The 26,820-nt window shown below is 41.9% G+C and overlaps 1 protein-coding gene across 6 annotated transcripts in view; it reads left to right on the top strand.

Moving 5' to 3' along the window:
- Nucleotides 1-7,604: 7,604 nt before the first annotated feature.
- The window catches only part of mark3a (MAP/microtubule affinity-regulating kinase 3a), a 32,663-nt gene continuing 13,447 nt past the window's right edge, over nucleotides 7,605-26,820 (top strand). For all 6 annotated transcript variants that reach the window (XR_001964931.2, XM_018727661.2, XM_018727659.2 and 3 more), the window contains exons 1-5: nucleotides 7,605-8,351; nucleotides 10,814-11,005; nucleotides 11,190-11,243; nucleotides 23,298-23,346; nucleotides 26,040-26,105. Coding sequence is in view for 5 of the 6 variants with exons in the window: in XM_018727661.2 (XP_018583177.1) it covers nucleotides 8,301-8,351; nucleotides 10,814-11,005; nucleotides 11,190-11,243; nucleotides 23,298-23,346; nucleotides 26,040-26,105 (412 nt within the window). In the remaining variant the exon portion in view is untranslated. The remainder of the gene's footprint in view (nucleotides 8,352-10,813; nucleotides 11,006-11,189; nucleotides 11,244-23,297; nucleotides 23,347-26,039; nucleotides 26,106-26,820) is intronic.

Below are 26,820 nucleotides of genomic sequence, written 5' to 3'. Positions count from 1 at the left end.
GTAACAAAAAAGCAGCATACACAATTTTACATGAGGATCATAGCTGAGAACTTACACGGTGGAAGTTCATCTAAATGAGTTGCACTGCTGCTGTTTCTCTGGGAAAATTGATGTGCTTCAAGAACCCCAACTTGATATAAATGGTTGAAACAAACTTTTAAATTGAGTAAAACCACTTGATGGTGCTGTTCTGCTTTATCACTTAAGAGTTTACGATAGGGTAAATGTGTGGAAAACGCCTGACAGGTACCCCATGGGAGTGTTCATCATAAATGAAGGCAGTGGAACATGGAAGACAAATGCAAATCAAAATACGTTTGGAAAATGTGTAACCGATTTTCATACACAAAGTAAAATGCAGCACGGGATGTTTGCTCGAAAGGTAAACCAGTTGCTTCACACAGGTTTCCTCACATGATTCAAAGTCCTTCAGATCACTGTGATTCTGACCTTGAATTTTTTTTGTTAAAAATAAAAATGAGGTCTGAAACAAGCTGCTCATAAGTACATACAGCATCTATGTTACACTAATTCTTGAAACGGCTGAAACTGCTTCTGTTATGTCAGAGCAGCTGTAGTTTGCATGTGTACAGTAAAGATCAGACAAATTTTTACCAGTAAAATGAGGTCACCATAAGACACTATTTTTTTTTTTTTTTTTTACTGCAGCCTTCGTTACAGGGAAGATTGTGGCCATTCCAGGGGTATGTCACCAGTGTTGCTTGTTGTGATGCTGAAAGTACAGATATCCTGCAAGGTGACTCATTGGTGATCCTCCTGCTGTGGTCAAGTGGTTATTGTCTGTCTTTGATGGAGGTTTCAGACAGAGTGCAGTAGGACAGCTGGTAGCAGAGTGGTTAGAGCTACTACCTTGGGATCCACAGGTTGCAGGCTTGATCCATACCTCTGGTTGTACTACCCTTGAGCAAGGTACTTACACTAAATTGTTCCAGTAAAAAAAAAAAAAATACCCAGCTGTAAGTCACTTTGGAGACAAGTATCAGTTAAATAAATAAATGTAAATCATATTTAGGTTGCATGACTTTCCTTTGTTATGGCTTACAAATGCATCACTAGAACTGCTCCCAGCTACTGTATCTACAGGACCTAATAATCCACTACACCCCAACCAGACTGCTATGCTCTTCCACATCTGCCTGCTGGGTGGTCCCACACATGAAAGGTAAAGCAGGAAGGTTCTCAGTTCTGGCTCCGTTGTGGTGGAACAACCTCCCCCTCTCACTCGGAACTGCTGAAACTCTGTCTGCATTTGAAAAGGGTCTGAAAACTCACCTCTTCCAGACTCGCTTTGCCCATGATCTCTTAAGCTCATGTGAGGTATAAATGTTCATACACACTATAACTTTATGATCATGCCCCGATCAATCCTTTACTCAGCTACTCCTGTAATGTAACGGAAATGTTTATATGGATTTTAAAAAAAAAAAGTTTGCTGGGAAGGTGATCAGGAATCGTCGATATTCTGATAAAGTTTTATGCAGCTATTTGTGTCATGAACATTAGTGCGCATGGTGAAAGAAACTCTACTTAAGCATCATGTCTGCAACTATGTCTTTCTCCTATTATAATGCACACATTATATTTTCTATTCTTCTCTTCGAGATGTACATTGCTTTGGAGAAAAGCATCTGCTAAGTGAATAAATGTAAATATAACGTGAGAAGGTACATCTCATGCCCACTCCCCCATTCGCTCCCCAACAAACTCAGTTATTTGGTTGACGCTTAACTCCAAAGCAACTTACAATTATTCACCCATTTATGCAGCAGCGTGATTGTTCACTGTATCCATTAAGGTTAAGTATTTTCATCAAGGGTACTGCAGCAGGAGGTGGGATTCAACCTTTTAGTCTTTTGAGTACCAGGCAGTAGCTCTAACCACAATGCTCCCTTCTGGCCTGATGAGAAACATAAAGGTGGTATGAGAGAAGCGGTCAGCCTGGAAACAGGTTCGACTCAGAGGTTTAGCTTTTTCGGAGGGCTGAGCCTCTTTAGAGAAGTCGTTGCTCTTACACTAATCTGTAAGCATTGGTTAGAGTGGCGTGGAGTTGAAGGACCCCAGACATCTGCAGTTGGCTGGCGGTGGAATTGCATGATGGTGTGGAAATAGCAAGAGTTGAATTCCATCAGGGGATGCGGTGGCGCAGTGGGTTGGACCACGGTCCTGCTTTCCGGTGGGTCTGGGGTTCGGGTCCTGCTTGGGGTGCCTTGTGACGGACTGGCGTCCCGTCCTGGGTGTGTCCCCTCCCCCTCCGGCCTTACGCCCTGTGTTACCGGGTAGGCTCCGGTTCCCCGCAACCCCGTATGGGACAAGCGGTTCTGAAAATGTGTGTGTGTGTGTGTGTGTGTGTGTGTGTGTGTGAATTCCATCAAACCTTTTTTCTTTTGTTCATTTCACAACTCTTACAATCACTTAGAAGGAAATCTGAACTTGAAAATTAAGTGTTGTGTTTAATGTGAGCCTGATCTTGCACCCTGCACTGGATTGCCTATATAAATTATTATACAGGGTGTCTATAAAGCCCCTGTGCTGTTTGAATTTTCAATAACTTCACTTCTATAGTATATGAGATTTAAATAATCTGTAAAATACAACATAGGGAATGTATTCAACTTCTACCATATATAATTGTAGGAATGTTAACTTTCAGCATATCCACTATTATTCTGGATGCGAAACATGACATGATTTTGAAGTTCCTCAAACGTGATCTGCAGTTGGATTGGCGTTATGACTCTGATCACTTTTGTGGCCCCAGCACAAAGATTGTTCAGAGAACGAGGCCTTGTTGTGTAAACTTTAATTTTAACATGTGCCCAATGGAAAAAATCTATTGTAGAAAAAAACCTAAGATGATGATTTTCTTCTGATGCCTGATACACACTTCAGCGTAAGTGAACCCTGGTTACTGTGTACAAATGCATCAATAGAACTGCTCCCAGCTATTTACAAGACTTAATCAACCGGTACACCCCAGCCAGGCCCCTTCGCTCGTCTACTTCTGCTCGCTTGGTGGCACGGAGGTTCTTGGTTCTGGCTCCGTTGTGGTGGAACGACCTTCCCCTCTCACTCAGAACTGCGGAAACTCTGTCTACGTTCAAGAAGGGTCTGAAAACTCACCTTTTCCGAATCCATTTCGCCCAAGATCTCTCCAGCTCATTTATGGTGTAACTGTTCACGCATCGTAACTCCATAAGCATCTCCAGATACAATGTTTATTCAGCCACTACTCTGGCATTGTACTTGCTTATTTGTGTATCTTATAATATTTAAAAAAAAAAACTGGTGTGGGTATCGGGATGTGTCTGTCCTGTGTCTTATGCACCTACTCGAACGATGAACCATTGGGCAGCAAGTGGTAGGGAACAAACCAGGTTTGCTTGAGACTTTCATGTCTGCAGCTATGTCTCCTTCTCTTAATGTAATGCAGAAATTGTACTTTTTGCTCAGATGTACGTCACTTTGGACAAAAACGTTTGCTAAATGAGTAAATGTAAATGTAAATGTAGCCAAAGAAGAGGATAGACCTTTTCTACAGTTGAAGCCATTCAGTGAAGTGCAGGGAATATTACCTAGAAACTAAAGGAAAGAGAGGAGAATAGAAAACATTGATAGTTTTAATTAAATTTGAAATAAATGCCCTCTCTGAAGCATTTTACAGATTGTTTAAATATTATACAGAAGTCATCAACTACTTAAATTCCACAGCAGCTTCATAGACACCCTACATGCACATATAATACTAGTTTTAATGTAGAGCTACACACATGTAATCTACAGCTGGTGAACATACCGAATTCCTAGTAAGTCATGGTTATGGGTTTAAGAAACTCATGAAGAGACAATGAAATCATAATTTACATTTACATTTAGTCATTTAGCAGATGCTTTTCTCCAAAGCGATGTACATCTCATAGAAAATACAATGTGTGCATTACATTAGCATAAAAGAGACGTGTGATTCTTAAGTAACTTTCCACTTTATGCACAGATGTTCATCACGTGTGTAGATGCATAAAACTTAATCAGAATATCAACGATTCCTGATCACCTTCCCAGCAATTTCTTTTTTTTTGAAGATACATGTGAAAGTTTACATTACAAAGGACATACAGTGTTAAGGTTACAATTATTACAGTTACAAGCTTACAATTATTTACCCATTTAAACAGCTGGGTAATTTTACTGGAGCAATTTAGGGTAAGTACCTTGCTCAAGGGTACTACAGCCGGAGGTGGGGGTGAAACTTGCGATCTTTGGGTCCAAAGGTAGTAGCTCTAACCACTCCACCAGCTGTCTCAATAATTTAGAGTAAAGTTATACATATATAATGAAAGTTCATATAATAATGCTATCAGCAGAATCCTTGTCCAAGAAACATCCTACATTAGACATGAGTTTATCTGTTGGACTGATGTGTTGCTGGAGTGTGTCACGAGTACTGTATATGATGCAACAATGTTTACATTAATTATTACACTACCTAGAGGTTATTGACCAGCTTAGAAGAGTAATCAACAGCCTCATTGTCACTTTGGGAGAGCAGGGATTCAAATTCCAGTCTAGCCAGCAATGACCACTGCAAGAGGGCTCCTTCAGAAGTGCACAGAAAGGTTGTATTTGTGTGTTAAGAGGACTGGGGGAAGGCTGAGGTATAGCAGGGGGACCTCCAAAGCCCTTGTCAACTCCAAGTTCCTTCCCCTATCTTAGTCTTAGCAAAGGCACAGATATATTCAATTCAATTCAAGAGTTTATTGTCATGTGTACAGTAAACAGTTCGTTACACCATACAATGAAATTCTTACTCTGTGAATCCTCTCAGCAGCCTATGACATAAATTGTAAGGGCATAAGGAAAGAAAAACACAAGGCGTAAATCATACATTACAAAAATTACTATTAGTGCAAAATGACAAATTTACAAAAATTACTATTGGTGAAAAAATCCAAGAAACTAAGTTATATACGTACATAAAGTGTGCACTGCGCAATGTACACATGGAAGACGTACATATGCAAAGTCCTGCAGAAGTAGACTGGGTCTATTCGCAGTTGAAAGGGGGTGTATATTTGTGTGCGCAAGGTATGCGGCGTAGTCTGTGGTCTCTGATGTTATTGGTGTTGTGGATGTGTATGCGTGTGTAGGAAGGATGGGGTAGTTCACACCTCTCAGGCTCAGAGGGTAATCTGGGTCTGGTGTGATGGGTGTCGTTCACAAGCCTGATGGCCTGTGGGTAAAAACTGTTTTTCAGCCTTCAAGTTCTGGCTTTAACACTTCTGTAGCATCTGCCTGATAGTAAGGGTGTGAAAAGGCTGTGCTGGGGGTGACTAATGTTCTTGATGATGCTGATGGCTCTCCTGATGGTTCTGGCCTGGTAGAAGCTCTCCAGTGTTGGTAAGGACGTTCAGAGATGGTTTGAGCAGCTTTCACCACTCGCTGTAGCGCCTTACGATCCTGTACGTTGCAGCTTCCAAACCAGACTGTGATGGAGCTGGTGAGGACGCTCTCGATTGCACACCTATAGAAACTTCTGAGGATTTGGCTTGGCGTGCCAAATTTCCTCAGCCTTTTCAAGAAGTGCAGACGCTGACGTGATTTCTTGACCAGATGTATAGTGTTGTGAGAGCAGGTGAGATCCTCAGTAATGTGAGCACCCAGGAATCTGAAGCTGCTCACTCTCTCCACCTCTATATCACCAATATGCAATATTGAGTGCTGCTCCTTCCTCCTCTGTGGATCGACAATCATCTGAGATGCACCTCCACAACACAGACTTTTTGCTGATGCTGAGAAAAAAAAACTTTGCAGTTTATTGAAGGGGTGGGATGCGGAAGTGCAGCAGCACAGCAGATTTGGCCAGGGCCTGCTCTCCAGTAAGGTCTAGGGTTCGAGTCCCACTCGAGGTGCCTTGCAATGGACTGGCGTCCCGTCCTGGGTGTGTCCCCTCCCCCTCCAGCCTTGCGCCCTATGTTGCTGAGTTAGGCTCCAGCTCGATGCGACTCCGCTTGGGATAAGTGGTTTCAGACTCTGTGTGTGTGTGTGTGTGTGTGTGTCTGAGTTTCTTGAAGATTAGTGAGGTGTGAAGAGAAAGGTGATGTACTGTAGTACAGATGTCTAATTGAGGACTTTGCTTCCTGGTGTTAAGTAAACATCTGCAGCTCAAGATTGACAAGATGAAGGGGCTGGTGGTCAATTTTTGCTGTGCTAAAGAGTTTTTGAGCCTAATTACCACTGAGGTGATTTTCAGTCTTACAGGTCATTGGGGCTCCATATCAATGACAAGTTGAACTGGTCTTGCAACCTCGATGCAAGAATCTAGGCTGGATAACAATTACTAGGACATAAATAATAACATGTAAATATGGTCCATTAATGATCCAACAAGAGGAACGGACAGAGACATAGGGGCCCATTGAAAGTTCTGAAGGAAGGAGGGTTTAAAGACTGTTTTCATCTGTTTAGAAATAAAGCTCTTGATTGGAGCGGAGTGAGAAACACCACACTGTAGGCAATAAAGATAGAAATTTCCCCCCCAAAAAAAAAATCCCCAAATTTGCTGCGGTTTCTGTGATGATATAAGTGTGATACTTTAAGGAGAAGCAGACGTTCATCATGTGTGATCTCCACATTCACCCCTGACCATGCTTCCTTTCTGCCTCCTCGGAGACACTCCTCAGGGATGGGGTGGGAAGCTTCTGGAATGAAGCCCCCAGGCAGCCATCCTGACACAATTGAACACACACCCAGATTACATCAGCATTACACACAAAGACAGCTGTGACACCACCTATGTCATGAGGGCACGGGATTCTTAAATGTGCAGAAAAGCAGTTTGGATCATTCACTTATGGGAAGGTTTGATAGTGCGCGTATCTGGTAAAAAACACATAAGGGACGGAAACTGGGATATTAAGTTTTTTTTTTTTTTTTTTGAACTGGTGAAAGTACCCCATGTTAACTACCAAGGGGCCCTTGTCTTTAGGAAATAGAAGTAAAATGTAGTGGCTTTGTGTTCAATAATTGTGTCCAATCTTCCACTATTTTGTCCCCATTTGACAAAATCCTGCACAGGACTTCGTCAAAGAAGGACTGAGTAGACAACTAGCATTGTTCACTGGGAAGTCCAAAAAAAAAAAAAACGTGAAGTGGCAAACCCACAGGTATAACAAGGCTAGAGGGGCAGGGTGGATGTATCTCCCCTAATCTTCAGGCAAATATATCGAGTGCCCCAAATTTGTGTAACTCCAGTTAGCTCTGTTCACAGTGATAATTTTGACTCTCAACTATAGCTGACAAACTGTTTCCCCACAAGGCAGCCCTACTGAAAGAAAAAAAAATTACGTCAAAATTAAAACAGAAACATTATTGGTGTTTAAGTATTCGGTTGTGAAACAGCAAGGTGATAGAAGATTCGGTCGGGGTGTCGGAAGCGCTGCCGTTAGCCATTGCTTCTCCTGATGCCTGACGAGAACGACTCGTTCCTCACCAGTAATCACCCTAGCAACAACAAAAGCGCTTCTTGGGCTCTCGCACCAATGAGCTCCGGTGGCCGCTAATGTCGTCACTTCCTCCGGGCGTCCAGGGCTTGGCTTGGAACTCCTCAGTCACCGGGCAGCCATCTTGGATCTAGTTATCAAGCGAACTGTACTTTTTGGAGATGGGCGAAAGCGACGCGCTCGGGTGTTTTATAGAGAAGCGTTGCTTCTGAGAACTGGGACAGGGGGCGCCGGAAACCGAATGATAACTGAACGTGAAACAGGCTCAGATAAAGAACAAGCTGGCAGGGATATTTGAGAGCGGTTGGGCGAACCCCGTCCCCTTCTCCTTGTGTGGATGCGGTGCGGCTGTCGGGGGCCTGTTCATCGCCGGCGTTAGTGTTTCTATGTTCACATCGCTTTTAATCGCAGAGGACCTGGAGGCCTGACGGCGGACCACCCGCTGTTCTCCCCCGTGTCAGCTCTTTTATTTCGTGGCTCCTTAGTAGCCGGAGACGGTTTTTTTTTTTTTTTTTTATTTCTCCACAGGTGCGTTCCGAGGGAATAATGCCGCCCTGTCCTGTGTGACTCCGCTTTGCTAAGTCAGCCGGGTAGTTTGGTCTTCAGTGCTCAGCTCATCTTATTTAATAATATAAGACAAGTTTTATGAAAGTTTGCCTGCGGACCGTGGCTGAAATCCCCCTGCGGATCCATGTATGCGTTTTGAGACTGACGTTAACCCCGAAAAGCGAGCTGTAGTCCGTTTCGAGGAGCGCGCTGTGACGGTGCGCGTTCACGAAGACGATGTCCACCAGAACACCGCTACCCACAGTCAACGAAAGAGACACAGAGAACGTGAGTATCTCGTCAGTTCCACATCATGAAGCCATTTTTTCTCATGCCACATGTGATGAATCTGAATTCTGATCGGCCTTTGTGGCAAACGTAATCGTGAATGCAGAGAGGGTCGATCCTGTTCGAAACATTTTATTTTTACTTGCACCTTTTACGACGGTGCAGTGGTGTATGTGGAGACTATGGCACAGTGAGCGTGGCTGAAGGGAGGTCACCGCGTGCCTGGACGCGAGACGGTGACGCATCGTAGCGCGCGTGCTGCTTCAGCTTCGTGCGCGGTCACGGTGTCCGTGGACGAGCGCGTTCGTCCCGGCCGGGGGCTGTCACCGGTTAGGCTTGACTTCAGCCCACGGGTCCGTGTCCAACGCGATCGCAGCGCATGATCGCCTTCTTGAGGTTTCCTTCGTACGTGGTGTTCTTCAATTAAGCATCGCATCATTGTTCTTCTACATCATCGTGTCGATCGTGCGTGTTTTAGTCTGGGCGATTTTCTTCTTGTCATTATCCCAGCAGATCTGATGAGTTAGTGTGTATCAAGGTTCTCATCCGAATATGTACCAAATGGATAAGCAGGAAAGCAGATGCACGGGGTGAGGACAGTTGAGTTAGTACAGCAGTGAGTGTATGCATGGGTGAAAGCTGCATCCATACATAGGACCCACGGAGGGGTGTCATTTAACTATTACTGCAACACTGCTTCCCTTTTCATTAGCCAGACACTCTGGGAAATAAACTTTTTTTTTTCTTACATTCTCTTTGTGTGGTTCTCTTGTAACATAATGAAACATCAGATGCTTCTAAAATAGCACTTGCAGGTTTGATGCACAACCGAGTCTAACAGAACATTTTTTCGACTTCTTGAACGCCTGGGTAATTTATGGTGAAGCACACTTACCTGCGATCAAGGTGGTTGTCTGTAATCCAGGAGCTTCTGGTGCAGGGACTTTCAAGGTCCAGGTGCTCGATTTTTCAGTTAGAAATGTCCCTGTCCTGGGGTCCACCCTGCGCCCTGGTGGATTGTCCAGTCTTTTGTCTGACTAGCAGATCAGTGAACAACCTGCACAAAACCAAGAGGCCCATTTGATTTGATATCTCCTATACCAGAACAAAAATGACATTCACCCGCTCGTGGAACGTGCATCAAATGAGTACTGTAAGTGAAAGCTTCTATAATAGCTATTCCATTTATAACTGAGTTGAGCCATATGGGACTTGCCTCACTCTGGACTTATAATAACTAGTGTTGGAGCTATGCATTGGGCTATTTTAGAATACCTTGTTAACTGCTCGTGATTGAGATCACTTATACTGATTTTGAAAGTGCGGCAATTTATAGGCAAGAAGTTGTGCCCCCTTTTGATCTTTTGGAGTGCTTTTTTTAAAAGCTATTCTGGGTTGGTTTGCTGCTATGTTGTAAGGACAGATCTGAACAGTTTCTTGTGATTATTAATGCATTTAGTAACTTAATGTTAATATTTCCTCTGCTTTGACTGATGATTTCACTCACAAAATGCAGAATGTTTTCAGTCGCCTGGTATTTTGAAATGGCTAGGAGCATCATCTTGGAACGAAGGATTTGGGGCATGAACTGTTTTGACACTGAGTGCATGTTAGTAACAAAAAGCTTGTAACTTGTTTTTGGTCCAAATTGTTTGGTACCACCTACATTTACTGCCCTCTTGCCATTAGAACTAATTATATAGACTAATAGCCATTATCAGAAGTGACCTCAGGTCTCTTGTAGAAGTCTTACTTGGCTAATGTTGTGTAGTTTCTATTGGTTTCTTATGATCTCACCAGTGATCAGTAATTGAGTATTAATTATACAAAAATAGCTGTTTACATTTCCTAAATTGAATGGCAGTGTTATTGCAAAGCTGTGTTTGATCTTCTCTACTGTTTGTGCAGAATTCTTGCAGACTAATTGAATGTGAATGAAAATCCCATCAACTGGTTCAGTTGGATTGTTACTTTTATTCTCCCAGCTGTAGGATGTAAACAGTATGGTTTTGGTAAAGCCAAAAGATTAATCACATTTAAAAAATGTAATAGTTCACATCTAGGAAGTGTAGTTTTTTTTTTTTTTTTTTTTTTTTTGCTTTCCAATTTCTTGTGCTTAGATATGTTTTTAATGTGAAATGCATGCACTCTGACACAAGGCTCTAAAATTATGAAAAAAACTCAAACACAAAGGTGAACTTTGAATTTACCCTCTGCTTATTTAACTGGAATGTACACTACTGTTCTTTCTTCACTGAACCATTTTCTTTGGCTGTTTTGCGGAAGTGTATGGATCTGGTTTTGATATAGGGTGCCCTGGGTGAATAACAGCTTGTTTCCTGAATGGTAATGGTGTTCTAAGGGATGCATATTAATCTTCCTTTGCTGCTTGCTTGTGGACTTTTGGGGGTTTGGCCTGTGACCTTTGACTTTTATCCATATGCATTCTTTCTTCCCTCTAGCACACTTCACACGGTGATGGACGCACAGAGATTACCACGCGGCCTAGCCGCTCTGGTGCCCGTTGCCGTAACTCCATCGCCTCCTGCACAGATGAACAGCCGCACATCGGCAACTACCGGTTGCTCAAGACCATCGGCAAGGGCAATTTCGCCAAAGTCAAGCTGGCACGGCACATCCTCACTGGCCGAGAGGTGAGAGTAGCAGGTGCTTGATAATCACAATATTTCAGTATCCATTTATTCAGCTGTTATAATACGTTATAGTTGTTTTAATCTAAGTATTGCCTATTCTATGTTTGACTTTTGTATGTTTAGTACACGTATATAGCAGTTAGATGCAATCTTTGAGCTTAAAAGAATTTTTCTTTTCTTCTAGGTTGCAATAAAAATAATTGATAAGACCCAGCTGAACCCCACCAGTCTTCAGAAGGTGAGCACATTGGGGTTATAATGGCTACTCTTCTCTGTAGAAAACTATGTAGACCTTCTGAATTCTGTGCAAAGATTCACTTGCTATTCTTGTGTCTGCAGGTGGGCAGTCTGAAGGAAGTTTTAATGTGACCTATATAGATGTCAGTTTTACAGCTGGGTATTTAGTAAAGCCATTTGAGTTAAGGGCTTTCGCTGCGGTTCGACGACTGTGTGTCGTCTGGTATTCGTGAGCCTCTTGTCCACAGTTCCTGTGGGAGTGTACGAAGGAGAACCTTGTATGCTGTTGGTCTGTGATGGCCATGACAGCCCTCTCTCTCTCTCATGTTCTGTGACTAACTGCAGCTCCTACGTGTGGTGCCATTGCAGCTCTTGTTCTCTGATAATATTCCACCAGCTGCCGTACATCATGGGAAGCGTAGATCCAAGGCTAGGAACCCTCCATGGAGTTGGATTTCGGCTGTTGCTAATTATATCGTCAGCGTAGAAGTGAGAATGAGCAGCTTATGCAACAGTGCAGACCTGTATTATGATGACAGTGATCTGGCTTGAGATGTTCAATTTTTGTGGGGGGTTTAGTGCTTTATTAGCAGTTGCCAGATTTTGTACTGTTGTCTTCAGGGGCAGATTAACTGCCACCATAGTGCAATGGAATCTTTGAAGCACCGGCCACATTGTCACACACTGTCCGTAGACCTGTATTGCTCTAACCTGTTAATTATCTGCAGTTACTTTTTCTGATGGCCTATTGAATTCTTTTGTTTGGTGTTGTATAATGCTAACAGGAAATCTGGCATACATGTTGGGAAGGACAGTTAGGAAAGCCACGGCACACACAGCTTTCCACCCTCTGTTAGACATGGCCTGCATTTAGTACCTGAGGGTGTGACTTGTGAACAAGTTTTTTCACTAAATTACTTTGTTTTTGTTGTGGCTGATGTAGAATGGGTCACATTTGACTCCAAATATTTCTGTTGGACTTGTGCTAAATTCCTGGTGTTTCTCACTCTTTAATGTCCTTTAGGAAGAAGCACACTGGCAAGTTCAGCTGTTACTGACATGGCATTAGTGCCCCACCACCATCACCAGTGGTTTGTGTTGGGCAATATTCAGAATTCAATCTACACAAACTACTCTCCCATCTCTGCAAGAGGCAGAACTCCCACTCTCATGCTGTCTTTAGAAAGTATGACTGCTGATCATATTAGCTTAGCAGTAAAGTTATTACATTTTACATTTATCTAATGCTTTTCTCCAAAGCAGCTTACAATGTTATGTTGATACCTTGCAATTATTTACAGATTTGTGTGGTTGGGTAATTTTTACTAGAGCAGTTTTTTAGGGTAAGTACCTTGCACAAGGTACAACAGCTGGAGGTGAGATTTGAACCGGTAACCTTTGGAACCAAAGGCAGCAATGCTGTCAGCTGTCTGGTTGTCATTAATCAGCATCGGTTGATGGAGTTCTTATTCTCATTTTTGAGTAGGCTATTTTCAAAACACTCTGGCCTTACTGTTTGGTCATAAAAGCACTTATTAGCACCATGCTCTATTTGCACCTTTTGGTCTAAAATGGGCTGAGAGTTAAGGATTGAATTTCCTAACCCTAGGTGGAAAGTGTTGGAAGGTCTGTATATTCACTGAATTAAATGTGTTTATCTCCTTTGACATCATCATGTTTTAATTCCAAACTTATTTTTACATTTTGAGTCGGTGAAGGGCTGGTCTCATTGAACTTTAGTTAGGTGGAGTTTTTGGTGTTTGTGTACCAGTGTGTGTTTCTGGTTACGTAAGTGGATCGCTCCCAGTGTTGCTTGTTGTGTAACCATGTGACCGTGAGCGTTCACTCTGAAACCAGGTCTCCTTACTTCAGCAGATTACTCCAGATGTGAACACACACGAACTACACTACTTTTACTCTTCGGAAATAATAACTGGATTCTGATAGATCTTCTACAAATCAAATGGCTGGAAAGCATCAGCCATGGCCTTGGCAGCAGGGTACAATCTGAAGCTAAGTACACAAAGAGAATCAATTTGGACCAGTGTTATGGTGGGGCTGTGCTGTTTTTAAGCTTTCCACTGCTCTTTCTGCAGAGTTGCCTTGTCCCCATCATTCTGGTCCTCTAGTTAAATAACTTGATGGGTAGGTGGTCTTAACAGTTAGGCCTGATGGCTGGTGCAGCAATTTCATTTCGCTCTCTTGACTTCGAGGGCATAAGCTGGTGTAAGGTGCATTCATTGAGATCTCTGTGCTCACAGGATTTTTTTGCACCTGCACTGTTCTAGCCTGTCTTATGTATCCATTTGTTTTATTATTATTATTATTATTATTATAAATTCTTCCTAGGGCACACCTGGAGCCTTTGTAGTGAATGTTTGTGTACTTGTTTTGTATGTTTTTTTTTCCCTTAAGTGAGTCACACTGGCCTTGTTTAGGTTAGTCATGACAGTTTCTGTAGTTTCTGACCGTTTCTCATCTTGCATGTTTATTTACATGGCCTGTTGCTGTGGCCCATAATCCTCACTCTGATCCCCCTGTAAACCACGTCTGAGGTGTTCTGAGTCACCAAGCCCCATTGTGTGGGCAGCAGCTGCAAGCCAGCACTGTGGTGAAATTCCACCAGGTCAGACACAAAGGGATGGGAGGGAAGAACTGGATTTTTTTTTTTTTTTTTTTTTTTGCGCACTGCTTGGCCTGTAGCTGGGAAATAATTTCTCAGCTTTAGTCATTGAAGGTTCTTATTCCCTCTTACTTTTTTTAGATTTTGAACATGACGTCATTGTCATCAAGAAGTAATATTCAGTTTCCCTATGTTTGCTGTGTGCTTGTTGGTTTTGTTCGGCTCATATGGCTTTGGCATTTGTGCTCACTTGCTGTGGATTTTCAGCAGGAAGGTGGGCCTCTGTGTGGCCAAAAACCCGAAGCTCACTAAGCAATCTTGTGAGTGGTAGTTTACTGCTGAACCCTTCCAACTACTCCAGGCCCAGTGGCACTAACATCTGATATTCTATGGTCATTTCCTATTACTACAGGAGATAGGTTTTTTTTTCTCTGACAGCAGGTTTTGCTCTCTTACAATTTCCTTTAGTTCTCCCCCATGCTCTACTCTCACTGCCCTTTCTGTGGTACAAGCAAGTTGCTGTCAGTGAACAACTTGTCCCCCCACACTTCTATTTACAACAGGATTAGTCAGCAGCATTTGAGCTGTTGGAGGGCTCATTATGTGGCTATTGTTTGTGTGAGGAAAGAAGCTCTGATAGATTGTGTAGATGGGAGTTACTCCATTGTGAGCAGGTTCTGAGTTGAGGCCTACCTGGTAATGTTTCTGATGTGTAGGGGGTTTAGGGTTGCTTGCTTTCCCCTGCAATGCCCTTTGACTCCTGCTGCAGGGGGGCAGCTTCCTGCTTCCTGTCCCTGCCCCATCAGTTAGGGATGCCCAGCATTTGTTGTTTTTTGACTCCTTTTAGCTGCAGCAAAAATGTTCTAGATTTGAAAAGCAGGACAACATCAAGGGGATCCAAACGAATCAATCTCTACAGCCTTTGTTGCCTCTGTATTTTTCCCCCTTTTCAACAGATACACATTGCTGCATCAGCCTTTTTTTAGAACAGACATTTTTCACTTGTTGGGTCTGTGTTGAAGGAAGTAACAGTTTCCTGTGGAGAAAGTTAAGTGCACAATTTGAGTAGAATGTAGCTAGCTGTTCTGGTCAAGGCAGCTCTGGACAACCTCCTGGACAGCCCTGGTGGTTACAAGATCACTGTCTTGCTTTCTTGTTTTGGCCGTTCTGTTTCCACACCCCGTGGAGGTTTGTTCCTGTTCGGAACATTTGTGTGCAGTAGCCTGTGTCACAGGTGTTGCCCCTTGTGCAGCTGAACCTAATACTTGGTGAGTTCTGAGACCCGTGGGGCCGTGGCAAGCATTTCTCTGCTCTGTTTCTCTCTATTCTTTTACGTCCTCCCTTTTAAGTTTGACATCAGAGTTCTCTTTTGCTACCCAGAATTGGAATTGTCATTAAGGCCCTGTCAGCTGCTTACACCCAGCAAAGCATGCAAGATTAAGTGTGCAAGGGATGGTGCTGCATCGCAGTGTGAGAGCCAACCAGTGCAGACCGCAGGACTCTTAGCCCTAGGCTCACAGGAAGTCAGAAACTTACACATTCTCTTCATGCAGTCAGCACAAGGTGACTTGCCCCTCACTTGACTAAGTATGATGGTTTCACACGTCATGAACCATGGTTAAAATTCTCAAACTTTGTTTTCACACAACCTTGGATTCTTGCTCCTCTGTGACAGTGACCATGAGGTTGGATTTCTGGACGTATTGGAGACTAATGCCTGGTGCTAAAATGCGTCCAAAGGATCTGAGTAAATGATTTCGGATGAGTTGAAGGGGTGAGAGAGTAATGATAGTCATATCACAGTGAAACATTTTTTTTTTTCCTTTAACCTGAAATAATTTACACTATTATTCACTGTACCACCATTACTGCACAGTAGTTTAGAGTAGTTTAGAAAGCAGCATAAATGTCATGTTAAAGCGTGCAGCATTTTTTTTTTTTTTTTTTTGGAAAATGCTTCTTGGGAAGTATGATATCTTTGAGTTACCACAAGGTGAAAGCATGAATAATGGGAATCATTAACTTTTCCATTATATTGATTGAGACTAGATTTTTGCAGCTGCTTCATGTCAGGGCTCACCTCTTTTGTCGTGACTAACAAAGTTATTTAATGGCAAAATTAAATGAATTTTGGGCATTAAACAAACTTAGCACTCTGTTATCCAGTAGTTTAGGGAGTTTGAAGTTTGCCAAATTTTCTTTCCTTTATTGTACTTTTATGTTTGCTGGTACGTGTGGGCATGGTGGCGTGGCAGGTTTGACCAGTCTCTGCTGTGTGGCGGGTCTGAGGTTTGAGCCCTGCTTGGGGTGCCTTGCGACGGGCTGGTGTCCCATCCTGGGTGTGTCCCTTCCACCTTGGGCCTTGCGCTCTGTGTTGCTAGGTATGCTCCAGCTTGCCACGACCCCGCTTGGGACATGTGGTTGTAGATGTTGGTCAGTTGTTTGCTGGTACTTGCAGGTTTGTGTTGTGTCTTACTATGCAGCACAAAGTTTACACCCTGAGTGTTAAACTCAGGTCTTTATACACCATGTGTGTATCCTTCTGCTCCTACTCTTAGAGACAGAAGAATTTAATTTGAAGAAATTGCCCAAGGCTACAGCTTTTGTTTAGCTTGCTTTTGTTACGTTAACACCAGGGCTGTTGAGTTGGTACACAAAACCTTCGACTCAGACTCCTCAATTTATGATACCTCCGACTCCAGTAACCCAATAATTGCTTATGACTCCGACTCCACCGCATTACTCTTGTAGGTGCGTTTTTTTCGGAACCAGTAAAACTATTTGTTTTTGCAGCATGTGCTTTCACATGTTCTACAAGACACACAGATATTGCCCATTTGTTGTGACTGTAAAGTGTTCAAAAACTGCAGACTTTGTTAAAACTCCTTTTGCCATATAACAGGATACAATAAGTAAAACATCTATCATTTTATATAAAATGGGACTATTTGTTGACTTCTGCTGCCTAGCCTAGGTCCATATTGTAAGTGTACGAGTCCACGGGCCTGGCCTGGGCCCAAAAGTTGCACGTTATTTTGGAGGTTGACTTATCCGGCAAATATAGGCCCAAAACCTATATTACACCTCTGAGTTTTGAGGGTTGATTTATATGCCGGCATATATGACACATTTAGTCGCAGTCGGTGCATTTTCTCTGACTCTGGTAACCCAATAATTTCTTCTGATTCCACAGCACTGGTTAACACTAAACTAAAATACGCAATGAACAAAGTATGTGATGATGCATATGTCTATGGTCAACAATTGGCATTGATCAAGAGTATGTGGAGGAAATTGTTTTCATGTCATTTTGGTTTAAATTTTAATGCGTCTTGAAATTAAGATATTAAACTTAAAGCCTTATGACATTTTTAATATTTATTAAAATTTATTAAAATATTTGTGCTGTATCAGAGACTTGTTTATAGACCATACCCTCTGAATAAAGATATTTTTGTATTATGCTTTGTATGGATGGTAAAGCAGAGTGAAGGTAACTGGATGCTGACGAATATTGCACATGCTTACAGGATGAATATTTTGCCAGTTTTTGCACGGTCAGTCATAAATCAGAAGTGTAGTCCACTTACACGTTCTCCCATACCACCTGGTAAGCAAGACTGTGTTGCACCTATAAAGCTGTACATAACACATTGTTTATGGCGCTGACATTTTTTTATAATCAATCATTTTAAAATAGACTTAATGTTTCTTGAAGTTAGTAAAAGAGAAAGTAAACATCCCTGGTGTTCCCTGTTTAAAAGAGAGCCTCCAAAACACTCAGACCCTGCACAGAACAAGTAGCTGAGGAAAATTGTGTAAAGCCGTACAGAAAGTTAATTCATTGTAGCTTTGTTGTTGGGGGGCTTTGTTTTTATTTTAACAGAACCTAGCCTGTGAATATATCAAGATATAGCTGTATTAAGGTTTGATTGTGTTGTAGTGGTTGGATTTAGGAACAAAGTTAGTCATACTTCTGGACCCAGTTGTCTTCCAAGTTAAGAACTCAGTGTGCATAGATTATAACTGTGTTGCTGAGACATGTACACTAGCGTTCAAAAGTTCTAATCGCCCAGAAATTTTAATGTTTTTGGAAGAATTGATACTACTTTAATCAAGAAACATTGAATTGATTTGAAAATATAGTCAGGATATCTTTACTAATGTTGCAAATGGCTATCATTATTTGAAATGACTTATGTATTATTCTCTTAAGACTGTGAAATTTTCAGTAGTCTTTACTCCAGTGTCCTAATGGTAAACTCCAATGATGAAGAAACCTGTAATTGGGTTAGCGTAGCTGAGACCTGCTATTCTGTTCAAGAAAGCAAGTAAATTGTCTTTCCTTGGGTTGCAAGGTATCTGCATTCCTAAGTTTATTTTGGGGCTCAAAAGTAGCCTAAATGAAACTTCTTTCTCAAGAAACACGTCAGTATATTGTTTTGCAGAATGAAGGTTATTCCATGCTTCAGATTGCCAAGAAAGTGAAAATTTCACATAAAGTTATCTATTGTTTTGAGAGAAGAGGGCAAACTGGATCTAACCAGGATAGGGGGGGAAAAAAACTGAATGCCCAGATGCACAACTGCACAAGAGGATAAGTATATCAGAGTCTGTAGTTTGACGGACACTTTACAGGTCCTCAATTGGCTGCTTCCTTAAATAGTACACACAGCAAGTACCAATCGTCAGCTCATTATCAGATCCATAGGCGGGTACTCGGCAAAAGGACTAAGTGATACTACTTATGAATCTCATGTCTGTATCTTCCCTTAGAATGCACTTTTTTTATTTTTGTTTTTTGGCTGTGTTGTCCATTGCTTTAGAGAAAAGCATCTGTTAAGTGAGTAGATGTAAATTTCAGCAACCCTGACAGCTCTGTGGGGTGGGTGGCTTTTTCCTCCAGGATAATTTGAATCCCTGGCAGAGGTTTTTATGAACTGTCGTCAACAAGAAAGCACAATGAAGAGCTGTGTCCAGAGTTAGACCAGGGTGTTTCTGCTCATTTGCAGCACCACGATCCCTTATTTTTTCCAACAAATCACATGAAATTAACTGATACCTATTTCGGACATAATAATAAGAAATAAAGACATCGTTAGAGATTTAAAAAGCAAGTTGTGAATTTACCTTGAAGTGTCAAATGTCATCAACTCAGTGCCAGAGGTGTCACATGGCAGAGGATGCTTCCCTAACAGGCTCAGAATTGGTAGATGCAGAAACCATAGGTTTATCTACAGCCGGTTCACCTTCTCTTTTCCGCTCCTTTGATAAACGCAAAGCCAGCACTAAATATTCGTGATCGCTATCTGTGGGTGCATCGGTGGAGCTTTTAACAAGCAATTTAAATTGATGCCAGCTCTGTTCATGAGAAAGTTTATAATGGTTGAAAGTTTATTACTCAGTACCCACTGGACTTGAAAGCCTGTATTAATTTCTTAAAATTGTTGGTGGCAGCATTGAATACCCAGTATTGTAGTGTGTGGACCCCGGCCTCAGGTGTGCAGTTGCAGCACAATCTGGAGGTGGTGCTCTTATCTCAGTTAAATTGGTGTATGTGCTACCCACATATCACACTAGCCGTGCTGCCTCAAAATAATCTTTTTGGGGCACTTGTGAGGTGTAAAACTGTGTATTTTTTCTGCGATGCTTGTAGCAAGTTCTTTGTTGCAAAGAAAGAAAGCTGTCTGCTGTTCCAGAGCTATGTACCACTGCATTATGTACCATTACTTAGCAGTTGAGCAAAACCATTTTAAATCACTTTTAATGACAATATGTATTGGTACTGAAGTGGTTTAGCTTCTCTGCTCAGGAATACAACAGCCGTACTATTTCAAGAGCAACCAGTTTTTCTAAAAACAGTACTGTACTAGTGTTTAAATTGCCCATATTTGGCAAAGGTGAATATTTTTGTGCATCGCCGTACAAATGCACATCCGCATTTATCTTTTATGTTTGTAAACTCCACCTGTGTGCTTCTGTGATGTGACCCAGCCCCCCTTGTGTACTCTCTCTTGTCCTTTGAATCACATGGCGCTACCCAGATGATCTAATTTCCGTGGCACAGAGAACAGTTTATGTTCTTCTAGTGCAGTACATCTGGCAATGAGTAACGGATCAGTCACCTTCAAAATTCATCCTTTACCTTTAGGGTTCAGTTTGAATAAAGGAGATCGTTTGTGGCTGTGTGCCCTTCAGCAGTGACATGCCTCTTCACCACACTGTTGTGGTTTCCTGTATTTTCCTGCTTCTTGAGTTTTCTGCATTTCAAGGGGTATAAGATGATCTGAAGTCTAAACAGGTCATCATAATTCAGCATGTTCAGATACGAACATTATTCTTCTGTCGATATAGGGAGGGAATGCTGAAATGGGAGCAAAAACAGGGATGATGGAAGCTTTTAAACTACACTTAAACTGAATTATTCATTAGGCCACCTTCTCTTCCTAGTTGAGAGGATGTGTATTTACAGTGTCGGTGAGCATGTGACGCAGATGGTGCACACTGCCTTAGACACACGTACATGAATACGCAGACACATGCATCAGCACTCTCAAACCTCCATCCTTAGATTGCAGCAGTTGCACTTGAGTGTGGGTGGAATGTCCTGATGATCCATAAAATCTTTTACGGGTAAGAGCATCTTGTTTTCCCAAACTGTTAGAGCATTCCCTCCCGCATCTCCCTTGTGTGCGGAAACAGAATGCTCACACATATGCATGCTGGGTAATTCCTCTACATGAAAACAATCCATCCCACACATTAATTAGCAGTATGTCTCTGCACATCCACCCCTTTTTTTTTTTTTTTTTTTTTCTTCTTCTTCTTCTCCCCCCCCCCCCCCCCTTGGACCCCTTGACCCTCTTACCACTTGGCTTTGTTTAGTATTGGACAATCACATGTTCCTATACAGCCTCAGAACCCATGATGGCATTTTCATAAAGGTCTACTCTGCGTTTGGTAGCTTATTCAATCCTTTTGCCTGTTTGGCTTTCTTGGTATCCATGTACATGTGCCTCCAGGGTCCTGCATCATTCTGTGAGATTCCAGCTGCCACGCAGGCACAGTTAGAGGCGCAGACTTGCTGAAACCACATTGAGCCAGATAGGCACATGTGGGTCTGTTTGCGGTGGGCTGGGTTCTCCTGCTACATGAGGCTCGGGTGTGTAATTAGTGCTAGTTCATTAGAAGCCTGTGCTGAGTCTTCAACTGAGGCTCACTTCCTGTGAGAGTTTTGAAGACAGCTGGCCAATCCAGGGCTCGGTTGCCAGGGGAAGGGGTGGGTGCTTCTACAGACAATGGCATCTATCAGGACAGCTACTATTAGGGCTGCAAGTCACGTGTTTTGTTATGTACGATAAATTTCGACACAGTTAAGTGGAAGAGGTGCTTGTTGTTTGTGTAGATTAGGTTACTGCTTATCTATTTGGTCCTCTTTTTTCTTTTGGCAGTATAAATAAACGTCTCTGTTTTTGTATGAAAACAACACCACATCATAAGCCCTTTGTGGACATGCATCTGTGGTACTGCCAAGTTGCAGGGAACAGACCACAGGCAGGTGTGGGAATGGCTGATTTAGGGGATGCAGGGAAAGGTCATACTCATGGGAGCACCAACACTGAATCCACCCTGTGCTGCGCTTTCAATATAATGCAAGTCATTGTTTTCACATCCGTTGCTAACCCAAACCTTTAACTGACCAGCTGACATTAAGAACAAACACAAGTTTGTACATGAACATAGGAGTAGTCCGAGCTGTCGGTCACTGGGAGACTGCATCAGTGTAGCTAAGCCTCTTATTTGCTCTGTATACATGTTTGTGAGAGAAAAAGCTCAGCCCTTGGATCAAAGCCAAATGGCACCTTCTTGTTTTTCCATGACCTTCCTTCTATAGTACTTTGGATTTCATCTCTCTGTTGATGACATGTTATCCAGGTGATCTGTGTCAATAGGGCCACAGCCAGGGGGTTGTTGACACATGGTGTCCCTTTGCTGTGCTCATCACAATACTTAACACTGTTATTTCAATGAGTGCAGGTCTTTGTTGTTCTTCAGTTGCCTTAAGGTTCTGTGGTTCATCTCTGTCCTTAATGTGTCATTGTAGAGCAATTTTAGTTCACCACTGTAGGAAAATTTGCAGGTATATATCCTATTTCTGGCTTGAATGAATAGCTTCTTAGCAATGTAAAGTTAGTACTGTCATATTCTTGTACAGTATAGGTGTCAAAGAACAAGCTATATACTGTAATTTGATTCCCATAAAGAGAGCATTACTGCTAGCCCTTAGTACTACTGCTGACTGTTTACCTTAGTACTTCCCTTGGGGGAGCCATGAGTGCTGTTAAAACTGCCCAAGGCGAGGCGTCAGGAAGGCCTAACCACTCATGCTTATCCGAAGATGGATGCCTGTGCCATCAGAGGGAAAAGAGGTTCTCTTAGAAGGAAAAATCAATTATGAATAGCACTTAGTTTTCATGCCCAGTGAGATCAAATATAAAGATGTCTGTTCTGCTGTTTTTCAACAGTTCATCTTCTTACTCTGAAAGCCAACCAAGCCATCAGAAGTAATTCATGAGCAGGGCTTTTGCTTCTATGCTGCCTCTCCAGAGCTAAAGAAAACTCCATCATATCCTGCTTGCCTCTCAGGAAATTAGCACACTATTAAATCTGGTGTGGATATCCATCGATTTCTTGAAACTGACTTAGAGAGGTGAAATTTTGGAAGGCCTGTCTGTCTATCCATAAATTTGAATCCTTTCAGATCATTATTGGCTTAAATGGAGGAAGTTTACGCTCAACGTCCACTATGTTGCCGCTTGTGTTAGAGGCATTCCTATGCTGCAATGTCCTGGAAAGGGCAGCACAGCCAAATTATGCTAGTGAATGTCAACAAAGACTTAGATTTTATTCCCTACCTACTGGTCTCAGAAAAGCATTAATGAATGATACATGGTTTGACTGTGTGTAGATTTCAGTGATGGGCAAGAGTGCGAGGGTACCAGTTAATGCTCACAAGCAACTATTTGACAGTTTTGCAGATGTCAAGTTCCCTCTGTTTGTATTGAAATGTATTCTTCTGGAATGGATTTCTCCAGCAAATTGTTTTTTGTAACATCAGTTATACTGTGCTATAGCCTGGGTATCCCCCTAATGTTTTCTTTTTCTCAGTGTGGGTAGTTTCTCAGATCTGCAGTTCTTGTGAGGTGTCAGTGGAGACTGTTGACTTTCTCCCTACAATAAAAATGCAAAATTTCATGCTTTTGGCTTCAGATAGGTTTCCATCAGTTCTACATGTGATCAATTTTATAAAGGCTTTTAGGGCTTCTAGAATTGACATCCTGTACGATAACAGGGATGGCCTAAATATGATTTTGTTGTAATGATATTATAATGTAACCAATGTTATAATATTGCATTATTTTTCCTTTGCAGCTCTTCAGGGAAGTGAGAATTATGAAAATTCTAAACCACCCAAATATTGGTGAGTGAACTTATTTGTCATCATCCTTTCACCCACTGTTCCCATAACTATTTGCTGGTATCCCTTCTCATCCCTATTCTAAAATTCTTAAACCCTTTTGCTCTGTGCTCCTGGCTTTAGAGCACAAAGCTAGTTGAGTGTATGTCTGTATAGGGGCATTTCTAGAGTTTTTTTTTTTTTTTTTTTTTTTAGGGTTAGTCAACTTTAACACAAAACTGATGGTAAAGGTTTTTTTTTTTTTTTTTTTTTTCTTTTTCCCCCCCAGCTTTCTTGTTTTGAATTTCACTTAACTGAGTTAGGAATTTTGAGAAACGATCTCAAATCCTCACAATGACAGAACAACAAACCTCTGTGTTTCTATGCCTCGCTTATTCCTCTGGTGCTTGGCTCTTCCCTCTAGCCTCCAAACAATGTTCTCTTCCATCCAAGCAGAAGTGTGCCATGCCATTTTTTGTGATGTCTTCGAATGGTGGAGGGCTTTTACCGCCAGAGGGCTTTTACGTTGATTGTCAAGATGAAGTCTGCAGTCTTAGTCACACAGGTCTGTTACAACTGTTTGGCCAGGGTTCATCTCTAGCACCTGTACATGGAGATGTGTATGGGACAGTTATACAGCACACTACATGGGCTATGAAACTGGGTGATATAGAAATGATGACTGGATGGTGTGCAAATGTAAGCGGTTTCATTTAACTTAATCAGTCCAAGCCCTTCCTTTTATCTTGGGTATAACTCTATTGGCACCTCGGACACACATTTGTGTTGTGACTGGAAGCTTATGAAAATACAGAACAGAACAGCCTTATTATTCAACATAATGGCATTTTTTTTTCCCAGTACTTGGTCATAAGACTTGTCCTTCGTGCAATCCTCACAAATGCAACAGACAGTACAACTACACAGTTGGGAGTCAACCCCGCACAGGTGATTCCTGACAGCGCAACTTCTGTGCCTGATATCTGTTCGGAGCAGTCATTCAGTGAACAAGGGAACTTGTCTGTTTTTTCTTTATTTTAAAAAATTGTATAAATTGCTGACCCAACTAAATTAGTACTTGTTCCAATGTCTTTTTGCTTCTCACAATTTCTAATCTACTGAACAGTTTCTAACATATTTGCAGTTTTTCCTCTGAGAGGGACTTTTTCTCTGTCCTAATCCTTGGGGTGTGCACCCTCCTACTGGCAGGGAAGGTATAAATAAACAGTGATGTCCCTCCTTCCTGTGTGTTGCCTTTGTCTTGTGCACACAACCACATGTGCCGCAAACAGCTTTCATAATATGAAGATCCTTGCTCTAGCCTAAATAAAGCCTTAATCTTTCATGATCAGAGGATCATCTGCAGTGAAAAATGTGCAGAATCCTACACATCACCTCTAGCAGTATATTGTCCACATGTTTTGCAGAGTAAAGTAAATAATGATCTTGTGAATTTTATTTCTTTATATCACAGACACCTTTGAGCCAAATTATCAAAATGTCTCCATCCAGTGTACTGTATTGCATACCCTGTGCTTGTGAGGTAGACTCCAGACCAATATGACCCTGCACTGGGGAAACAGTTATTGATGATAAATCAAATGAAGGCATAAAACAGAAATGTTCCGTTTAAAATGTTATCAAGCGTTTGTGTTGTCATGTATAGAATTTACTTTTATTTTCATTTTTAAATAATTTTTGTTGCACATTTCATCCAGCTTCCCATTATGTTTTTCTTCCATGAGAAAATAATTTAGTTCCCTCACAATGTAAGTAGGCTCAGCAAGGGAATTCCGAAAAACTGATTGTCACAAAGCAAGAAATTACTGTACATACAATTTGTGTACAATTACAATTTTGTACATATATAAAGTGTGCATGCACACACACACACACACACACACACACACACACACACGGTGTCACTCTGGACACTAGTTGCATGTTCTGTGCTGTCAAAAAATCTCAGTGTCTGTGTAGCCCTGTCAGGATTTACCCCAGAATTTGCACAGTAATGCAGCAGAGTTGAGTGGGCTGTATTGTGAACAGAAAGGGCTGTGGGCCCCTTCCTACTGAGTTCATCCCAGCTGGGTTTTGTCTATAGTTCTTGACAGGGGCTGAGAGTGAGGGTTGGAGGATTGGAAAAATAAGGGGATGAGTATATTTTAGTAGTACAGGGAGCCTTTCCCTGAAGGTCACAGCCTGGGTCTCATTTCATAAAGCGTATCTTGAGTGGTCTTGGCCACCATTTTTCTCCTCAACCACCAAGAGCTTTCAGCTGCAAACTAACTTCCACCCTTCTTCCTGGTCAGTCAGGATGTTCCTGTCACTGAATTTTGTTGACAGATCTGGGTTTTGAGAAACATGTTGGCACGATATGAGAAATGGTTCTGATAGTACCCTTCTTTGCACTCCCAAGTTATTGTAATCCTATGTGCCTTTCTAATTGTGTTAACCCAGATTTTTTTTAAAAGTCAGATCGCATTTTAGTAACTATTCATATAGACATCAAGAGAATTCTGAGGGGTTCGTAAACTTTTTCTCTTGCAACTTTAATGCTTCAGTCCTGTTTTTCCTCTTCCCAAGTGGTTAGGTACTTTGATGTTAATTTGTCTGTTCTGTTACTGTGTATCTCTGAGAAACAGAAGGACTATGCTGCATACGGTAGGCTGTACTAATGTGAAGTAACCTGATTTGTTCTTCCACACCTCCTGCAGTCAAGCTGTTTGAGGTCATCGAGACAGAGAAGACTCTGTACTTGGTGATGGAATATGCAAGTGGAGGTGAGTGTGCCCACATGGGTCGTAACCAGGACTCTCCTCAGACCATAATTAAGCTGATTGCTAGCACACAACACTTTTTGGACTGTGCGAGGCTAGTATACGGTTTCTGTATTATTACACAACAGTGTGGACTTTTGGGTGGATTGGCATGGATTTTTATTTGCTTCTTGTAAATTGGAGCACTATTTCACCACCACCACAAGTGAGGTCCCCACCAGTTTTGAGAGATCTGAGTCAGGAGAGATGGGTCATTGAGGGGAGTGTGACAGGGTGAGAAGTACTTCAGTATTCTCACTTGTGGTATGTTGTGGAACATCTGTATTGAGCTTTTAATAATCAGGACTTAGTGGTGCAAGTAAATTTGTATTAATGTAAGTCTCTGTTCCAGTTGTATTTGTAAGAATTCAGGGTCATTATATTCTAATGAGGTGGTAACAGTATTATCTGTTTCATGAGTTGGGGTTCTCCATGTCTCTTCCTGGGGGTCATATGAGCTGGTGTGTCTGTGCTTTGTGTTTTATGCATCCATGTAATTTTATACATAAACACCAAAACTGACCATGAGACATAATTTACTAGATGACAAAGTAATTATTTCTGCTGTCATCCTTATAAAGATTGCTTTGTTTTGTCTTCTAGGAAGCTGGTGTTACTTTTGACAGCTTTTCTTTATCTGTGTGTGATTATGATCATTATCTGTGTGTATCATGAGCTC

The sequence above is a fragment of the Scleropages formosus genome, chromosome 15 (genome assembly GCF_900964775.1).
Source record: "Scleropages formosus chromosome 15, fSclFor1.1, whole genome shotgun sequence".
Classification (NCBI taxonomy): Eukaryota; Metazoa; Chordata; class Actinopteri; order Osteoglossiformes; family Osteoglossidae; genus Scleropages; species Scleropages formosus.
This window is presented reverse-complemented; position numbering and strand designations above follow the sequence as displayed.